A 20,581-nucleotide genomic window follows, 5' to 3' on the forward strand; every position below is an offset into this window, starting at 1 on the left:
GACGCTATAACAGTAGCCAATATGGGCACCATATACTCACAGGCCAATTCCACGATAGCAGGAATCCAGTGATCAGCACTGGATCCTATATGGCGTGTCAGCTTTTACTATAAGATTGACCACTAACACATACATATGAAGCCTTGTGACAGACTGCAGGCATAGGATAAAACAGCAAAGGTAAATGAAATGCAAATAATTCAAGTGGACACAGCTCACCTGGATTTTGAGTTCATGGTATATTTATTTATAATCAGATGTAAAAGATGAGGACAGTAAAAAAAAAAAGGACACCCATACACAGCTCATGCTTACATACACGTTAACTTTTATATACACATTCATATTTTTTTCCTTGTTAAAAATTCCTACATTCAAGTAATAGAGCTTGTTTCAAAGACATACGCTTACAGTAAAATGCCCCTCCCTTCCACTGAAAATAACTTCCTTCAACACAGAGATACACAGGTACAGTACCACACCATGGCTGCGATTCTTTCCAGTAATATCAGCCCAAATTAATATGTAATGAATGATTGAATGCATGATAATTTAGTATGATGTATAGCATGATGTTTGACACCAAAGGCAGATAAAAGACAAGAAGACTATGCCATACAGATTATCTCTCTGAGACAATGCCAGACTCAAGGCTTTGCAATGACATGTACATTCAGCGAGGGAGAAAAAGGATTCAGCTCTACAATAACCTGTCTTCAATTCAGATGATTTTAAAGTCCCCACACCGTTATATTCAAAATCTCTTTATGATGATTGGATCAACTGAGGATTAATTCCCAAAACAATGTCAGAGTAAATTAGCACCATTTGCATATGAGAAAATACCTGTACACACCCTCACACCTGTATGCATGTGGTAAAACGCAGACACACACAGAGACCGGACGTAGTCGGTGCTGTAGAGTAGGAAAAGCACCAAGTGGGAATGAAAATCGTACATACTAGGGAACTCTCTAGACCTGCATATGTGATGTTGGGTACACATACTTGTAAAACTATATGAGGATGTCATGCTTGAACCCACAAATTAAAAAAATTCTAAATACAGGACATTCAATGATTCGTACAGATTGAAAATATGTAAGAAGCCAGATGAAGAACCGCTGATGATTTATAGTAACACTGGTTTCTTATGAATCTCCCTTAATTTCCTGGAGCTTTATTCTCTTTTATACACCTATACAGTTTGACAGCTAATATTGGATTTATTGCTTTAGATGCCAGCAAACACTCTGCCACAATTTTATCTGAACCTCTGACGGAGGAACTAAAGAAGTCATAGTCAGGCAAGTCTTTTTATGTTTTTGTTATCATCCAGTTGAACTTAAGATCAAGTGAAGATAAAGGAAGTAGGGCAGGAGCCCTATTTTTCAAGTGCTGTGCTAAGACCATGTTCCCTGGGCAGACATTTGGTCTTTTCATTTGATTATCATTTTTTCCAGTGTTGGGTTGACGAAGGAAAACCCAGCAAACGCTGACTGGTCCATGGAGTCGATGAGATTTTTGTCAGCGTGGGAGAGGCGTGGCTTCTCATTCAGAAACTCTCGGTCAAAGTTGCTGCAGTCATTGGGGGATTTCTGTGTGGTAAAGGTGAGGGATTTCAATAAGATGAAGGTAACAGAGGATGCGGAAGAAAATGCTAACGCATATGAACAGTATACAATTCTATTTACTTTCATGATCTACTCTTACAAAATCGTTTGTTCAGGAAAAAAAAAAAAAAGGTTCTTACCACTTTTGGTTTGAAAGGAGGCTCCACTTCTCTCCTCTCTAGCGCTGGCCAGTTGATGCTTTTGAAGAATTGGTGCGTGCGGATGTCTCCAACTACACCTAACCTGCGAGTGGGATCTCGCTCAAACAGCTGAAATAAATGCAGGAGACAACTAATCTCAGTACACAAACAACACAAAACAACTCACTGTATTAATATATTATGGAAAAGAGAAACACATGCTATGATGTCCATTCTGTGTACTGTGGATATGGATATAAATTCTGTATTAGCCTGCAAGGAACAGAATTTGTTTAATAATGTTAATTATTCACCAGTTCCAGCAGACTCTTGGACTCCTTGGTGATCCACCGAGGGTAGTGAGGGACGTCTGTCCTGATGGATTCAAACAGCTCGTCCTCATCATCACCTTGGAAAGGCGACTGACCTATCAGCATCTCGTACACTAGCACACCAAACGACCACCAGTCCACTGAAAAGGTGTACTTCTGTCCTAGGAGGATCTGAGATGACACATTAAACAAGATACATTAGAAACAAGGGAGGAGAACATTAAGACATTTTAAAAAGACTAGTACATGAAACCAGTTTAGTGTTCTCTCTTGCCACTAGGGGGGGATATGTAGCACACAGTGAGACAAAGGATTAGATGTAGTTGCTGAATATTCATATTTTAACATGATCATCGTATTAAACAGAATTGGTTCTAAAGCTTTTGATGGAGACATATAGTAAGAAACTACAACATTTGCAAGCAACCAGGCTCTGAAACATACCTCTGGAGCAATATAGTCTGGTGTCCCACAAAATGTGGAGGCCCTGGCCTCTCCAAACACCTTCTCCTTACACATGCCAAAGTCAGCGATCTTTATGTGTCCATCCTTGTCCAGCATGACATTGTCCAGCTTCAGATCTCTGCAGATAGACACAGAAAGAAACAAAAGGTCTGTGTTGCTCCACTACGATACGTTCTAATTGATGTACAGTATAGTAGGGATATATAAGGAAAGCAGATACCAGTGTATATGTGGGTCTTACCTGTAGATAATTCCTTTTGAGTGGAGAAACTGTAGTCCCACTATTATCTCAGCTGCATAGAATCTGAAATGTGCAAAACAACAATCAAACATGTTTTTTTTCTGTGATTTACTGTGATTAAGAACTATAATTACATGTCCTCCACTGTGGAATATAACAATCACAGCATCTCTTACAGCTGTTTACACAGTCTCCCAGTGTACTCACACAGCTCTGTTGAGATCGAAGCGGCCTTTGTCTTGGATGTGGAACATCAAGTCGCCTCCATTCAAGTACTCCATTACAAAGAAGAGGTGCTCCTGTACAAAACAATTGCAACAGGATGCGTGTGTGAAAGAAAGAATAGATTCAGATAAGGGGGGCTGGTAGTGTGGTACTGTGAATTGTTGCTCTTACTGCTTCAGCCCTGCTTGATTCTTTTGAATCTCTGCGTTTACAGGTAGAATTGATCAGTACGTGTGCACTTACTTTTGACTGGAAAGTGGAGTAGAGGTGTGTGAGGAAGGGGTTCTCCCATGCAAGGGCCAGCACTCTCTTCTCCACCATGGTACACTCCACGTCGTCATCCATGAGAACTACGTCCTTCTTCAGAACCTTCACAGCAAAGTATTGACCCTGGCCCTTCAGCTCTGCCAGCAGAACCTGGAGTATCAGTGCCAGAGAGTAAGCACCTCTTCACTGTGATCCCAGCATTAATGGAGTATAAAAACATCAGAACTAAGTCAAATGATAAGTGAGGAAGTTCCACTATATTTCCTCTTTTCGACACATGCTCGGTGTTAATTTATCTCATTGAGGACTTTATTTGTCAAATGTTACCTTACACTGACGGCGATGGATGAATAACAAAGCATTCTTTATGTATTGAGGCTACAGCCGAGGTGGTAGTAACTTATCAAATCAAATACTGTTTAAGGAAGGATAATGTCAGCATCCACCTCCTGAATATATTTACTCTTCAGAGATTTCTGTTATGTTCTTATTAATGCCACTTCAAAAGGTTTTGAAATACTAACACTGATTTGGACTGTTTCCACGCCTTCCTACAGCTACAAAGTTGGCTTCAGATGTGGACAATTTCAAGATGCATGCAACTTTTTCCATTGTATGCTATAATATCATGGACACAAACAAGTTTGTGCAGTGTTATTGATTTCTGTGTTGACACGACCAGGTTAATTTTAGAAAGATCACACTATCTGGGGATCATGGGAAGTACCTTGCCAAAGCTGCCCTTTCCCAGCACTTTGTGGAACACCAGGTGGTTCATGGTGAGGCGTACCCGGGGAACTGTAGGTGTGGCTGGGACTGGGCTCAAACCCTTACTAGTGCCACCTGCTTTAAAACACACAGAGCACACACAGAGTAAATGAACATGCAAACCTGAAAGCAAAGATATATGCAATGACATTATAGAATTAAGATTATAGTGAGTAAATTAAGTTAAAGACTTGTTAACAATTTTGCACAACAGTGTGTGTCATGAACCAATCTTACCACTAGGGTCTACTGTTGCACTTTGGATGTCTTGGTAAACACCAATATCTGCATCATTGGAGTTATCACCCTTCTTCAGAGATTTCTATAGAGAAAAAAAAATTGTAAAACCCTCTTGACACTGTACATCCACATAAAATGTTCACACGAATAAAAATTAACCGTCTGTTAATGAGCGAACCTGGCTGACTTGAGACAGAGCCTCTGACAGTAGTTTCTGGTTGATTCCACACAGATTGGCCACTTTTTTCTGACAGTAACTATGTACGTTCATGCTACACTCTGGTCAGAGGTTTGAAAAGTGGAGAAAAGGAACACAAGAAAAGAGAAAAGAGTCAGAGTTATTTACATAATGCCAAAAAAAAAAAGCAGCAGAAAAGCAGGTCTAACATTTGACACAGTACAAGTACAAAGAAAACTAATGAACTTATTGTGCTCACCTTCACATTTAAGGCCCTGTCTGTAGAGACCCCACAGCAGGCTGCCACAGTGGTCACAGAACGTGGGGCTCTTGTAGTTATAGTACTTGAAGCGATGCGGCATATCAATATTGAAGCGCTCTTTCTGGAACTACAAACACACAGAGGTCCATTAACACACACAGCTTAGTGGGGGATCGTGCATTTGCTGACTAGAATCCACAACCAATACTTATCCATTGATTTTAATTTCAAAGTTAATATTGATGCTGTCTGTACGTAAACTAGTTGGATCTGTGTTTAGCTGCACCGAAGAACTAGGGATCTAATTGAAGAACAATTTACAATGTTTTGCGAAAATCATATTATTTAAATAAACTACAAAAAAAAGCACAAGAGAATTCAGAGTCATTACTGATCCATCACTCGGAAAAGTAATAAAAGCTAACATTTTGCAAATGCTGGTGAACATAAACCGTGCGTACCATAGTCTCTCGACTGTTGGCTGCTGTTCCAGTGCACCTGCCAATGATTTTTTCGATGCATTTCTTGTGGATCGCTGCATTGCATTCTGGATAAAATAAATGATTAAAAACAGTGTGAGAACACAAAGGGATAAAAATAAATAATTAACATAAATTCAGATTACAGTTAAACAAAACACTCACGTCTGCATTTGTAGCCCTGCTTGTTGAGTCCCCTACAAGAGAGAAAAGAACTGGAATTAAATAGCCGTAATGTACAACATCAAAACACCCACATTTTCTATAACGAATCCATTGTGACTGCTGATAATACATGAATATTATTATTATTATTGTTATTATTATTAACTATTACCCAGGATGACTTTATTTGATTATAATTCGTATGCAATGATAAGTAGTATAAAAAGGTTTGTTGTCTACTTTAAGCAGGAGCTACCAAACTACAGCTGCAAACTTTTGCGAATATTACGCAAGTCAAGAACAACTCTTACGAGGTATGGCAAGGCAGTGACTCAGGGGATTTTTAAGTGTTATCAGCACAATTGAAAGAAATATTTTCCACACACACACACACACACACACACACACACACACACACACACACACACACACACACACACACACACACACACACACACACACACACACACACACACACAAACTGGAGTTCTGAAGACAGGTTAGACCTGCTCCCATTACTGGAACACAACAAAACGTCCTTGTGGGATTTCCATAGGCAGTGAGTCACTCTCACAGTAGCAACCCTGCTGTTGCTTTTGCCACTGCTAAGACTGCTCTGGTTAGAGAACTCGAAACGCTGCTAATTGGTCTTTTGAAAAACACTCGAGGGTCTGGACTCTTCTTATTGGACAACTACTGTTTTTGTCCCATGTGGTACCCGGAGAATATACAGTAGGTGTCAGCACAACTAGTCTGGAATTATAAAACCTGCGCCTAATAAAAATGAAAAGCTGACTGCAGTAACAACATAGAAAAACAAATAGAACAGCACATTAGCTGCTTCTGGATAATAGCATTAGAAATGATTGCAACAGTTTCCCTGTGAACTACAGACATGCTGAAGATCAAAGTGAAAGTAGTATTTGAGATGCTAACCAGCTGAGGTACACAAACATCACAGTGAGTGATATATTAGTGACAGCTGTCACAGAGCAAAAACAGAGTTTGGGATCTCACCAGAGGAATTCTCTGCAGACAGAGCAGAAGGTGGGCTGGCCGAAGAAGGTGGCAGTGAATTCGTGATTCTTGATGAAGTGAACCCTGGGCTGCTTGAAGGCTCCTCTCCTCCTGTTGAGGGTCATGGCTCCATCCTCAGGAAAAACCTTCACTGATGACTTCACTGATGACTTCACTGACGCTGAGGGAACAGGTCAATTTACAAATCAAACTACTGAACCTCTATTGAAATGAGTACAGGGCAAACTAGTTTATCAAAGAGGTTTCCGAATCTATTTTTCAACCATTCACCAGCTAAAATAGTTAAGTTGTATTTATGCAAACAGTCATGTTGGTTACAACAGGCACTAATGGTAAACAGACAACAAACACAGAAAAACGCTCTCTTGGAAAAGTGGCTAACGCAAGTTAGGGTGAGGTGTGAAGAGGCGTGACGGAGGTAAACAAAGAGGGCAGAAAGTCTGGAAGAGATAGGGAGAGTGGGATAGGAAGGATGGAAAGAAAAGAGCTGCTTAAAGGAGACAACTGATAGACAAGGTAAGTTAGAAAGAGTAGTGAGGTGAGGGAGATAAACTAATCTCCTCTCTTCCATTCTACTGACAGATGTTTGTATTTGGACAGCACTTCAGTGAGCCGAGCCAAGAAAGTGGGAGTGAGGGAAAGACAGAAAAGTCAAACAGCATTGACGACTGCTCGCACATGCCTAAAAATACTCCGTGCTGCTTTTCAGGAAACCTGTGGAGTGCGTAGGAGGGAGCTGATCAAGAGGGGAGCGCTTTCATAACAGCAGGGGCACCTCCCTCTCATGACCCTGTCCGACTCTGAACAGTGAACCCAGACTACTCTATTCCCACACAGAAACTCCCCCTGCACAGGATCCATTTGTAAATCTCGCCCAGGCCCCTCCATGCTGACAGTGACTGCCATAGAAACCATAGATTGGTCTGGGGGTTCTCAGTTGATAGCAGAATACAGCATTTGCCAGTCACTACTGCTGCTTAGCTGTGAACCTAGAATTGTTTCATAAAGACTAATAATCAGCGCAATAGTAATTTTGTAGTCAGGCCGTTTAACAATTTTCCACTAATAACATTTATATGTCTAAAAACATATATACATATATATATAGATGCAGGGGGCATCTTATATATAGCATTATATATATATACACACACCGATGATTTATTTTTCAACGTTCAGCTAGTCTAAAGGTTAAATGCCTACGTGACCTTGAAGACTTGTTAGAGCACACTGGCCACACCTCTAGTCACCTGACAAGCTCAGTGAAAGATATGTCACATGCATGCAGATTAACCCTTGACAACTGGAGTTTATTGGAAGGCAGTTGGTTCCAGAGGATGATAGCGGCACACGCCTCAGGAAGTGCTGCGACAGAAAGTTGTGGTTGTGTGTAGACAGAAGAGCAACGTGCAAAATGTCTGTAAGGGAATGTATCCGCAGATGAAGGATTCATTCTGCCAGAAGAGGGCATTACACATCAGCACTGCGGTCGTTTTCTGCAGGCCCACATGAGAAATAGAGGGGGGGGGCACACTGGCTTGCAAACTGTCCTCTGTCAGATATTTTCCTCTTTAAGTGATGACATCCAACAAGACCACACAGATATCTCAGGTTTGACTGTTTGTACAGCCCTGGGGTTGTTTACTTCAAGATGCAGTCACACAGACATTTTCTAATCTTTGTGTATGTGAAACAGGTTGACCCGCTTACTGCTCTTTGCCTCAGTCTTCAATCTAACTGAAGTATCACAAAACTGCGAGATCCTCTATCGTCCAGCAGATTTGAGAGTGGGGGTGGGATTGACCTCTGATACTGTTTTTATTCTTGTTCTTGTTGACAGTAGAGAAGAAAGGATCATGTTTGGATAGAGTCTGAAGACAGAGACGGAGGTGATATGTTTTATAAATTACTGTATAATAACTTTATGAACTGCTGGCTCATACACGTTACAGTCTTAACACTGACTGTCCCCTAAGGACACTGTCAATGAAATCTAATTCTTGGGCACACAGATTCCTAATGAAGCAAATTATCTGTGTTGAACTCAGTAGATATTCCTTACCTATGTTTCTGCTGAACTTCACCTTTGACCTCTGATTATTTAGTTATGCATATTCGATGTTACAGAGAAATAGTAAAGATATCAAACTAAACTTTCAGGATCTTTAAAGTTAGTTACCTGCGTCACCGTCCTCTAGGAAGAACTGTACAGCCATCTGGACCTTTCCTGTAGGTTGCAGGTCAATCCAGAACTCAGCATGTCCACTACTGTTTTTGGACTTCTTACAGCGTTCTGCCAGTACAGACACGCCTACTGTGGCCTTGGCCAATGGCTCGTCAGCGCTCTGCATGAGGACCACTTCTATGACACGTCCCTCATAGATGTGAGCATCAAAAGGAGACTTCCAGGCTGGAAACATGGTTGGCTTCCTCTGGACCAAGGTCTTGCCTCGCTCTGTGAAAGAACATTAAGATCATCATTTGGAAGAAGCTTTTCATTTTCAGGGCACGAATGGCTGAAGATGGTATTTTGGACTTATGGACATGACTTTCAAAGCACTTCAACTCAAGAGATCTGGTTTCCCTACTCACAGTGCCATTCTCATCTAGAGAAATTATGTTTGCATAAGTCTGTACATACCTGTGTTCACAGACTCCTTCATCTTGATGGCACAGATGAGAGGTTCAGGCAGAGGACCCAGAGCACCTGTGTCATATGCGTTGAAGGCGATACGGAGGAAAGGAGCCATGGTGACCACTCATCTAAGCCTCCTACAAAAAAACAAAAAACAAAACAGAAATTATAGAATAAAATATCATAAAATGAAGACTGTCACACATAACCTAGTGCACTTTTATGTGGTACTTGCATTGCTCAAGTTCTGCACTTAAAACAAGAAGGAAGAGAGTCTGTGGTTAGCAGTGCTCTCAGATGCAAACTACAGAGGAAGTAGAAGTTTCCAACTCTCGATATAACTTTGGAAACTACCTTTAAGTAATGAGGGAAGATGGAACAGACTGGTAATCCTTAACTGTGCACATGAGAGCAAGATGAGGCAATGAGACAGCAAGAAACAGAAAATGTGAAGGATCAAATTTCCAAGACGAACAGAAAGTCCCAGTATTAGGACAAAAGACAAACAGAGGTTAAAGAAAAGTAGTGACGTCTCTTTGCTACTTTTTGTTGTCTTCAGTTTGATTTATGCTCACCTGCTCACTGATCACTTTACTGCATTCTAAGCACTGCATTTGTTTTTATTTGTTGAAACAAATACCTTATTTCTCACACTTGAAAATCTCAATTTCCTAAGAGTGAAGTGAAAATTAACTTCTGCACTTCATTTCAAAAGAAGAAAACTGAAACAGAAAACACAAGAAGCGTCTGCCCACTTGCTTCATTAAAGCTGAATTGCTCCACTGGCAGATTTGTTCAGCACTGCTTTCCATGTGTTTCACATACTTCCTCTTAAGGTTTTTCCTGTGGTGTTTGAGTTATATACACCTCAATACAATAGCTATACAGTTACAAAATAGTGTGGCAGAACAAGAAAAGATATTCAAAAGGTACAATTATCTACATTTCAAATTAATAAATAACTACATTCAGTTCATCTATATAAATACATACAACCACAAAACACACATGTGGCAGGCTTTGTAGTACCTGCCACAACACAGTGTTTAGTAAAAGAGTGTACTTTAATAGTAAACTGTGCTACTGTGAAAACAAAAGCTGAAACTAGTGACATTTCCCTCCGCGGGGCCTTGTAATAACAGAGATTACACAGGGTAAAAACATAGGGGGGCGCCAGTCAGGCGTCATGTTGTGTAAAGGAACTGCACTAACACACCCTCACTGAACCTTTTATGTTATCAACGCTTTTTTACACAAAAGAGTCACATTGATTCTACGTCACAGACTAGCAGGACCCAGAGGGCATTTTAGCCTAGATCCTAATTCCCAAAGTATCAATACAATCCCACAGAATCCCTCCAAAAGTATCTACACATCATTTTTAGTGGGCGATTGACTTTCTTGTAGCTTTAGTCTCTTGTTCCATTAAGACACAGACACAAACAAAAACACTACTAATAATGAAGTTTGACAACTAGAAAAGCACGTACGTAAAAGCATATAACTTTACAGCCATATGCCAGGTTTCTCTCTACTTTACATACCACTCAGGTATGTACACATACTGTACACAGACAGTGCTATGGAGGAAAGAGAGCTTCATTTCCCCAGAGAGAGTGGAAAAAATGAGCACATGCAACTGGGGACAGGGTGGGTAGAGGAAAAGGGAGAGAGAAAGTAAAAAAGATAGACAACACATTGGAAGTGGGTTCTGGAAGTTCAGTGGACATACAATAAAATGACACTCCAGATGTTCTTTCACTACATTTTGCCACAGTGAAGTAAAATCCCAGCAAGATAGATGGTGTTCATTTGCGTGTGTGGCCTCAAGCAGCTATTTAGTTACACTCATGGATTTCCAAGTACCAGTAAATGTAAAACTGGATTGACTGCCTGGTGTAGTGTATGTGCAAAGTTAGTACAATACAAAGGAATACAAAAATTAAATGCTAGGTGGAAGAAGGCACGGTATGCGGAAAATGTGACAACAGCAAGACAAAGGTTACTAGAATAGGCAATTAAATGCCACGTGACATGATGTGAAAATTCCCGTTGTCCATCATGTCAGATCTGAGGGTGTCTAAGGTAGGGGTGTCTAAACCTGGTCCTTGAGAGCCACAGCCCAGCTTGTTTTTCTGATTGGCTGACCACACCTGATCCAGGTAACGTGGTTAAACTAATCTTTCCCAGCCAAACTGAACACAACACAATAATGAAGGCAGAGATATGAGATTGTCTGCGATAGACAATAAAGTAGTGCTTAGCTGCACTTAGTGGTAAATGCAAAAATGTCAAAGGTTTGGTATGCACTAACATAGTGAAGATGTAAATTAAGTAAAAGAAGTGATGGAGCAGGTCTTGCAGGTTGGGGAGCTTCTGTGTACCAGTCTTTCATCGATCTAAACAAACAAAATAATCTTAGTGAGCCTTAGAGCTAGGTTATGCAAGTCTTTTGTGTTATTAATGGCAACTAACATTGGCAACTTATATTTGACCAGAGTCGAAATACACATAATACAAATGGATGACATATTATTTTTATTATTTTAGGGAAATTCTTCCTGTTTGTTTGCTGCTGTGAAGCCTGCAGAAAAAGGACAAAGAATTGTGTTCAAACATATATAAATGCTGCATTGGCTTACCCTAACTCAAACTGTTAGGCCACCCCTTTGCCAAACAGGAACATTTATTTACATGAAAAAGAGCAAGCACTGAAAGAGTGTTGGCATATATTGTACGTATGTATTGGTTTAACGGTGTCAAGTTATTTTTTGAAAGGAATTTCAATTTGAGAACAACACAGCAAAGCACAAAGAAATGACAAGGAGATCTGGATTTGATGTCAGTTACATGACGTCCAACCTGCCCCAGAGACACCCAAAAACCCTGCTACTGCACCTGCTGATATCTAAAGGATGTAGACTAAGAGGGATATACAGTATCCGCCTCTGTGCTCCTGTGAATCTAAACTGCTTCAAATTATAAATGAGGGTGCACTTTAGCGCCACAGTAGTTGTTAAACCTTTATTTAGTATGTCCTATGTCCAAATACCCTCTGACTGAAGCGCATTTGTGGACTTTGTACTACTACTGCTAGGCAGCGCAACAAACGCAAAGCAAGGCATTCAAATCAATAGGCCTGAACATGTGCGACAGACCATTTCGTAAGTAGACATTTTGTCATGTCATAGCATGAGACACAGAGATGTAAATGACAACTATAATGACGGCTCAGTTACCATAAGTGTCTGGAGTCGCACAGCCCAAGAACCTTGAAACAGTGTCAGCTAAATGGAATGCAGCCCTTATTACTGTTGTTAAGTACAATGGTATGTACTGTATGTTTAAATGGCCAAGTTTCAATACTAATGTTTAAAATCTACTGACTCAGCATTAAATGTCAATTTTTTATGGTTCACTAAGCGGCCTGAATAGATTCTTAGATTCTTTATTCTATTAGTAACACCTGTGCTTTCCTGCTATGACGAATTCAAATACCTGCTGTGGAAAAGAGAACTCATTAAACTCACTCTGGTATGAAAGGCCAGCTGTACAGGTATTATCTAATGACTGAGTAACCATTCGAATTGAGTGGCTGAATATACTGGCATACGTCTTTTTACATACTACAGGAATTAGCAGGTATCTGACTGCTAAGAAATGGATTAGTGAAAGGCGTTTGTGATATTTGGACATTAATTCTGCCTCTGTGATAAAAGATCGTGAAATCTGGACTGACAGGATGCTAAATAAAGCATATTCAGCCTTACAAACATAACCAAATGCATGTCATAACAACTTCGAAGTTACCTAACATCACTAAAACAGAGCTGTCGGTTGAGATCAGGCCAACCACTGTGAGAATGCATTAGGTTTGGATGTTGCTGGCTCACTTGAAGGTAGTGTCAAGCAATAAAATGAAGTGTTTGACATACTCCTTTAATCTATGCTTCATTCTTAAAGCAATATCTGGAAAAATGTCAAAGAATACAATGTGTAAACACAACACTTGTTTTTTTTTTTTCAGGTGGAGAATGAGACTAAATGGTTTTGCTGTCATCAAACTGTGTTCACTCTACACTTACTTCAAGAGCCTGTGCTGCCATTCCTGTCACTGACAAAGACAGAGTAAGATGACCTCACAAGACTAAGTGAAAGACTTCATGTACACAACAGACCCAGAACAGTCTGACTGGATAGAACTGGGTCAGTCGGTGGCCTAACAAATTAGAACTGAACAAACAGACAACACGATTAGAATGAAACCACGGTTCAAGTCGGCCAGGCCACAGTCGGGCCTAAAGCTAATAATCTGGGGTGTGGTTATGTGTGTAAACATGTACTATATCATGAAACTGCACTTAGTGATTAACTGTCCCTCCACACTGCAATTTAAACTGTGAGCAGAATCCTGTAAGTTTTATGAACTGCACACAGTTTCAAGTGAGTCAGACTCAAGACCACTGAGACTTGGTGATTTAAAATCGTGACACGTTAAGATAGACATGCTAAGAAAAGATAACTTCATATGTGTGGTTAAAAAGTGTTTTGCAAACTTTTTAAATGGTTGAAAATCTGACTGTGGGAATGACAGCGATGTGTACAAATACTAGGGGACATATAAGACAAAAACATAACCTTCTTGGTGAAGGTAATAACATGCGGGTACATTTTTGAGCCCAGTTATTAATGTGTTTTTCTTCTTCTCTCCCATTTTGACATACAAATAAATCTGTATAGTGGCCTCAAAAGTTTCCTTAATCCACAGTTCCTTCACTAAGGCGTGTTGCACATATTATTACCGCATTAACACTGTCTCAAAACCACATAATTGTATTTGGGCGTGCACACACACACACACGCACATTAATAACCTTGAACAAAGCAGCCTTTAATGAATTTCAGCGAGAGACTGGCTTGAAAGAATGAAAGCCTTCTTTTCTTCCACTACCCAAGGTTAATGTCCAACACCCCTTACCCAACCATACACACACACACACACACACACACACACACACACACACACACACACACACACACACACACACACACACACAAAGGTTATGTCAACAAGCAGCGTTCAATGCTGCAGACAAACACCTACAGTTCAGACAAAAAAGAAAAAAGGTATAAAAACACGCACATAAGTGTCTTTCTGTGATGCTAAATGCTCGGGCTCTTTCTTTCTCCGTCTGTCATGCTCACACATACACGCAGTGATCAGGTCAAAGTGGGAAAGGAAAGAAAAGTTGAGCGAGTCTGAAGAAGTGTGAAGAATGAGACCAGAGGTAACACTGCAGGTTCAAGGTCAGAGTCAGATGAATGGGTGTCATGATACATTTAATCCAGTAATACTGACTGTTATTTCATTTTGGCCTTGATGTGACATCTGACCGAATCAATACAAGCTGCTCCTCTAAAGACTTACAGCGAATATCAGCGTGGGAGATAACCTCATGTGATTTTCTTTTCTCTTCTATTCTTGTGTGTCACTGAGCGCTGTGGCATGATGTCAAACCTGCTATTCCAGCCCATATTGAAAACCTGCTGCTGTGTGTCTGTGTGTGTGTGTGTGTGTCTTCTCACCGCATGCATTAGGAGCGGTGTCCATTTCTGCACCGCTCACAGTTCACAAAGCCTCAGTTAAATCAGACAAAATAGAGTCTGAGCAAGAAGAGCCAAGCCACTGCTGATTTTTACGAAGGTGTGCAATTATGCAAAAGAGCGGGTGTTCTCGTGAGGAAAATTACATCATTATTAAAATAATTGAACAATTAGTCATGCAAACAAATACACTAACATTGTTGAAATGGCACTGTATAGGCTGTGATGAATATCTTGCACCATCAAGGGATGGTGAAGTCCCAGTCATGTCCTGCAAGCAGCCCATGATGCCGCAGGCCAATATTGACACACCAATAACTGCAGGCAGATGCAGGCAGATAGTGTTACCTGTGCTCACAGAGCTGCGCGGCCTCCACAAGACAATAACAGGAACACAGGGTTGTGTTATAGCCTGTGACACAAGACCTCTCTGCACGCAATAGGTGGAATATTTCAAAAGAGGGTAATGTGTTTGGTGTCATCGTCTAGTTTGCAGCCACAAGAACGTTTGGCAATCTTTACACAGAAACTTCCCTTAAACTAAACAATGTCATCACATAACTCCAATGTGGTCCTTCCTTACCTTTTCCAGGTAACGTCAGCAATTAGCAAACAGGCCACACGTGAAACTCGGGGCTAGCATTGTTTTTATGGCAACAAAAAACCACCAACATGTTAGTAAAGGACAATGACTAATTGCTATTTTAGTTACTAAACCTCAATGCACCCAGGGAATGATCTCCTCAGGCTGGCTGACTCAGCTGAACAATGAAAACCGGCTCCGGTTCAAGTTAGACCGCAATGCACCCGGTGAGCTGCTGTGCATCACCTGTGTTGTCTTTCTAATGGTCATGACACTGGCAGCTTTCTGTCCACCAGAGCAGAAACAAAAAGGACTGAACATGGGATTTAATGGACGTGAAGTCCAGCACAATGACATCCAGCTCTGTACATCAAGAAATGACTTAAGTACAGCTCAATGTGTGATGTAAAAGTCGGTGAAGTGGAGGAACTGGAAGGGTTGTTTTGTTTAATGTAGCTGTAGTATCACTAAGAAATACCCTATATGATTTACCTAAAATGCGCTTAAGGGGTCAAAACACCTTCAACTACACGTTTTGTCACCCTTTGTCACCAAGAGCTTTATTTATACAGCCTTCATGCTACTTTATTTAAGGAATGGCCCCTTTAAATAGAGAAACAGGACAAAAGCAAAGGAGATAATGTGTAATTAAGACGGCTACATCTACAGATACAGCATTTGATGGTGCCTTGATGCATTTGTCTACTGGACGATGTGGATCAATGTAATAAATGGGTTTTGTCATATTAAGCGGACGTGCAGACACAGAAACGTGGCTTGAATGAACTTAGGTAACTACAGGTGAAACACGACGACGGAGCATCAGCGACTCAAATTCATATTACAAGTAGCAGTAGTAGTAGTAGTAGTAGTAGTAGTAGTAGTAGTAGTGCTACTAGTACTACTGATGTCTGCTGGGGTTTGCCGTAAGAGCAGCCAGAGCAAGCAGAGTGAGGCAGCTGTCACACACCGAGCTCAGCTTTGTGCCACTTCGAACAAGTGTAAGTCTCCACAACAAACATCAAACAAACAAACATCAAACAAACAAACCACAAACGTCGACCTACCCTCCTCCGCAGAGCAGCCCGGTGTCCTGTTTGCGGCGAGTTTGCTGTTTGAACCGCTCGAGGCTCGACTTGAGAAAAAAATAATCTTACGTGGTGTTTAAGGAAGTGTTCAGTCGGCTGCTGTTAGCGCTCTCTGTCTCTCTCTCTGTCTCTCTCTCTGTCTCTCTCTCTGTCTCTCTCTCTGTCTCTCTCTCTGTCTCTCTCTCTCTCTCTCTCTCTCTCTCTCTCTCTCTCTCTCTCTCTCTCTCTCTCTCTCTCTCTCTCTCTCTCTCTCTCTGTCTCTCTCTCTCTGTCTCTCTCTCTGTCTCTCTCTCTGTCTCTCTCTCTCTGTCTCTCTCTCTCTCTGTCTCTCTCTCTGTCTCTCTCTCTCTCTCTCTGTCTCTCTCTCTGTCTCTCTCTCTGTCTCTCTCTCTCTGTGTGTGTGTCTCTGTGTGTGTCTCTGTGTGTGTGTGCGCGCGCCCCGCTGCGCTCCGCCGCTCTATAACAGCGCGCCGCGCGAGGCGCTGGGAGTGTGACGTCAACCAGGTGAATTCCCACACACACACACACACACACACACACACACACACAGTCACACCAGTGGGACTATATGGCTCTGCAGTATGTGCACTAAACACACAAGTCAAGTTTAAAAAAAAGAAAAAGAAAATGAACAGGAGGTTACTGTTGAGCAGCTTGGAGCCTGTTTCAAACGGCCTGCAGGACCAGACTGACAACACTGGAAACCTGACACTGGGCCTCTCCCAGCCACCGCACTGGAAGTCACCCTGCGTTTCTCAGTTTATCCTGCAACACCTTGATCTGATCTGAAGTGTCTGTGCAGGTGATCAGACAACAACATAAAGTGAAAAAGCAAAACAAGCACATCTCGCTGTTTTATAAATCTGTGCTCATGTGTTCCAGCAGCCTCTACCTGCAGTATAAGATGTGAAGGTGGCAGTGAAAGCAGCGAGCTTTGTGTGTGTTTTAATACACAACTCATCTGGTTTCTCTCTCTCTCTCTCTCTCTCTCTGTGTGTTTCCATCTGTCACACACGTGCTGCAGGCTACACAGGTTTAGAAAGAGCACAGTTTCATGACGGATCCAAACAGCCTTGGATTTCCATACTGGCCCTGCCCACAGCACCTCCACACTCCTGCTCCTCCTCCTCCTCCTGCACAAAGCACACACACACACACACACACACACACACACACACGTGGTGCTGAGTCATCAGCCCCCACCCACCAAAACTGTAGACAACAGAGAATAGATGTGTCATTTTAGACAATCTCCATCAGCTCCTAAAAGACTATTTTTAGCTCTCAGAAGAATGAAAAGATGACGTATGCAATAGATTACTGAGTGAGACCACGGGGTTAGTCATCAGGACAGAGGTCTGACTTCAGAAACCTCTTCACAACTTGGACAGAGCTGGGACCGAGAACCCCCATTTGCAGCCCAGTCAATATTTCAGTTCAGTAATATTACTAGTATTACATCCTCACTACTTTCCAAATTCCTCATGTTAACAGTGGGTTCAGCAAAGTCGCCTAAAAAAGTCTTTAACACAATGATTTTTTTTTCCCATTACTTTTATTTTCTGCTTGGAAGACTTCCTATCTTCACTGATGACCTCATGCTGCATTAGTGGCTGTAAAAAAAAAAAAAAAAATTCCAAAAGATTCCATCCATCACAACTATCACATGTCACCTCTGCCGGCGCCTCCCTGTAAATAAAACCTGCCTCTGGCTTTCCCGGCTGACGTCAGGTGTGTTTGCTGTGTTAATGCCATTTGGTCAAGCGTTCAGGTTCAACAGGAACCGCGTCACATGGGGAACTAAGGTTTTTCTCCTCAACTTGAGCACCATCACCCTCCGAATGAAGAAATGTAGGTCAAAGGGGTGCACAGTTTGCTGATGTTACATGAAGGTGATAGAGTTGATTTCACACCCGAGGCAGCAGGAAAACAAACAAACAAAAAAAGACCCCTTGTAGTGTAAAAGTTAAAATTACAGACAGCACTATCGACTGGGAGACTTCTAGACTGAGGACCTGGCTCTGAAGGTTATGTAATTTCACTGTAAGAACACTAATAGCATGACACAACACATTTGCCACATGAAACTACTGCCTTCATATCTGCTCTGTGAATTAGACTAGTATCTGGGCAGGGGACCCAGACAGTTCCTGTTTGGACGGCCTTTTCTGCCAATGCCAGGGCAAACATCAGCGTGAGTAATGAGAGGAACAGACTGAGGGAGGGAGGAATAAAAAAACAATCCTTAAAAAAGGAGAGAAATGGTCCTTTCATCAAGAGACACGACAGACTAAATCTGCCTCTCTCTATCTGCCCTCATTTCTGTTTTTTTTTTTTTTTTTTTGCCTGACACATTCTCCTCATCTCTTTCTTTTACGTCTTTTTTCATGTTTCACTGCTGGGAACGGAGCCTTTGTAGGCAACAAGAAGTTCAACTCTTGCTTCTTTCAGAGGGCCTTGAGGTAAACCAGGCCCGTTTTTACACTGAAATAAGCTCGCCTGATCCCGCACACATGCACAAAGTTGGTTAAACGTTGTGTTAGAGGGTTATCTCTAAGCACAGCATGAATTTTCTTTCCTGTTTCAGCTGCTGTTGAAGTGACTTTCCTCTCAGGCTGCTTTCAAAACGCTAAGGGTACATCCACAAGTGCTGGTGTTGTGTCTGGCCTAAACTGTTGTGTCAGCCACCAAAGCAGATAACACACACACACACACACACACACACACACACACACGCTTTTAATGCTTGCATTAAAAGTCTAGTGAAGAGAACACTTCGGGAACACTTCCTCTTCCTAAAAATTAGCTCAAAGTTCAATCAGGTGTCTTTTACTGGAAGTGGATTCTGAGATTACGCCATGGAAAGATGTCCTCTGTGTGAGACGTCTTATCACACAGTACTTATCAGTGTCTTATTATGAAACACAACTTAAACACAGGTCATTTTTCCAGATGAATCTGAGTTTCCTCCGTTTGATTCAGAGCCTCTGTGCCTGCACTCCAGTGAATTTCTGGCTGATTATTGGCATCCTGGGTGAGGATTTGAAACGTTTCCAGTGTGTAGAAGGAGAAACTGTCCTTTCACTATTTTTAGAGGTCCTTTTCTTACATTTTGGAGACACTGCAGAAACTGAAAGCTATTGATTCAAACATCCAGGCGGTTACTTAATCACTTTCTGCAGCTAAGGTTCCCTGGTGACTGAGTGTGTTTGTGTGTGTGTGTGACAGAGCTTGCGCTGCCATCAAGACAAAACATATAAAAGGTATCTTTAACTTTCAGTCGCTCAGAGGACGATTGTCTCTCTCTGTCTTCCAGCAAGTATTAGGTCATTGATACTCTTGGGATAGTGTATCTAGAGCAACCCCAATCTGCTGTTGTGCCTATTTTCTGACTGACACACAATCACTTCATCTTTACTCATCTGAGTGGATGATCTTTTACTCAGGACCACTGTCCAATCTTGGTTCCATTCCTTCCTTATTATCTGTATGGGCAGCTGTGTAAAACTGTTAATCATCAAATCTAATGCCAGGTTCGACCCATCATAAGACCAAATATATAAAAAGCAGTAGGATAAAGTCGAATCCTTTTTCGATTTTTCGGGAAGCGTCCATAATGGACCTGCTCTGGTTAACTTGCAATCATTAATATTGCAGCTACTAAAAAAGAATTAGGCCAAAATGTTTTGTGCTGTTTCTTTGTCTTTAAATATTTATGTGAGCCACTGCTTTCCTGGTCACGGTCCACTGCTGTCTGACTTGGTTGTTTTGGCACCATGGAACAGTTTGGTATAACTAATTAACTTATTGGACAGAGCTCCTATTACAGTGCCCTGCAGCCTGGCCTGGGCAGTGAAAAAAACAGAAGTGCTGATCATGGTGTTTAATGGCAGCGAATGGAAATATATAGATTTTGAGATTTAGTGTGATGGGTGCCACTGCTGTTGTTATATTTAACAACGCTGCGGTTAGATTCATCTGAAACACCTTCGCTTAGGTGATTCATAGACAAAAATAATGGCATATAAAAAAGTGTCTGTACCACAAAAGGGTTCCTGGTAGAAGACCACAATAGTTTGTAAAAAATGACTCTGTTGTTGTCTCCCTCTTTCCCCCGTTTGTTTTCATTATACATTTTTTATTATTTAATTTTATTAGTTTACTTTAGATATTTGAGCGGATTTACTGTACATAAACTACGCATGCAAAAATGAGCACAAACGGGTACAACACGTCCCACAACCTTTAATAAATGACA

The 20,581-nt window shown here is 41.3% G+C and overlaps 1 protein-coding gene across 2 annotated transcripts; it reads right to left on the reverse strand.

Moving 5' to 3' along the window:
- Positions 1-220: 220 nt before the first annotated feature.
- On the reverse strand, positions 221-16,521 carry prkcdb (protein kinase C, delta b). 2 transcript variants are annotated; one of them, XM_026347871.1, is made up of 17 exons: positions 16,303-16,521; positions 9,055-9,185; positions 8,593-8,868; positions 6,393-6,573; positions 5,376-5,407; positions 5,193-5,278; positions 4,729-4,858; positions 4,470-4,570; positions 4,289-4,373; positions 4,011-4,126; positions 3,260-3,433; positions 2,999-3,090; positions 2,792-2,854; positions 2,530-2,668; positions 2,068-2,256; positions 1,754-1,882; positions 221-1,598 (listed from the first exon to the last, which is right to left on the reverse strand). In XM_026347871.1, the coding sequence occupies exons 2-17, from the start codon at positions 9,161-9,163 to the stop codon at positions 1,440-1,442; spliced, it is 2,061 nt and encodes a 686-aa protein (XP_026203656.1). In that variant the 5' UTR covers positions 9,164-9,185; positions 16,303-16,521; the 3' UTR covers positions 221-1,439. The 2 variants fall into 2 exon arrangements, with proteins under 2 accessions (XP_026203656.1, XP_026203655.1); XM_026347870.1 differs by having other exon boundaries at positions 225-1,598; positions 4,011-4,129.
- Positions 16,522-20,581: the final 4,060 nt, after the last annotated feature.

The sequence above is a fragment of the Anabas testudineus genome, chromosome 5 (assembly GCF_900324465.2).
Source record: "Anabas testudineus chromosome 5, fAnaTes1.2, whole genome shotgun sequence".
NCBI classification, from domain to species: domain Eukaryota; kingdom Metazoa; phylum Chordata; class Actinopteri; order Anabantiformes; family Anabantidae; genus Anabas; species Anabas testudineus.

What these genes read in the sequence shown, in the direction of transcription:
- prkcdb (XM_026347870.1), bottom strand. Translation starts at nt 9,163, where the DNA reads ATGGCTCCTTTCCTCCGTATCGCCTTCAACGCATATGACACAGGTGCT. An exon ending in ACTCCACTTTCCAGTCAAAA is followed by an intron (nt 3,091 to 3,259) that starts GTAAGTGCACAC and finishes TGTTTTGTACAG; the next exon opens with GAGCACCTCTTCTTTGTAAT. An exon ending in CTCCTTTCAAACCAAAAGTG is followed by an intron (nt 1,599 to 1,753) that starts GTAAGAACCTTT and finishes TTTACCACACAG; the next exon opens with AAATCCCCCAATGACTGCAG.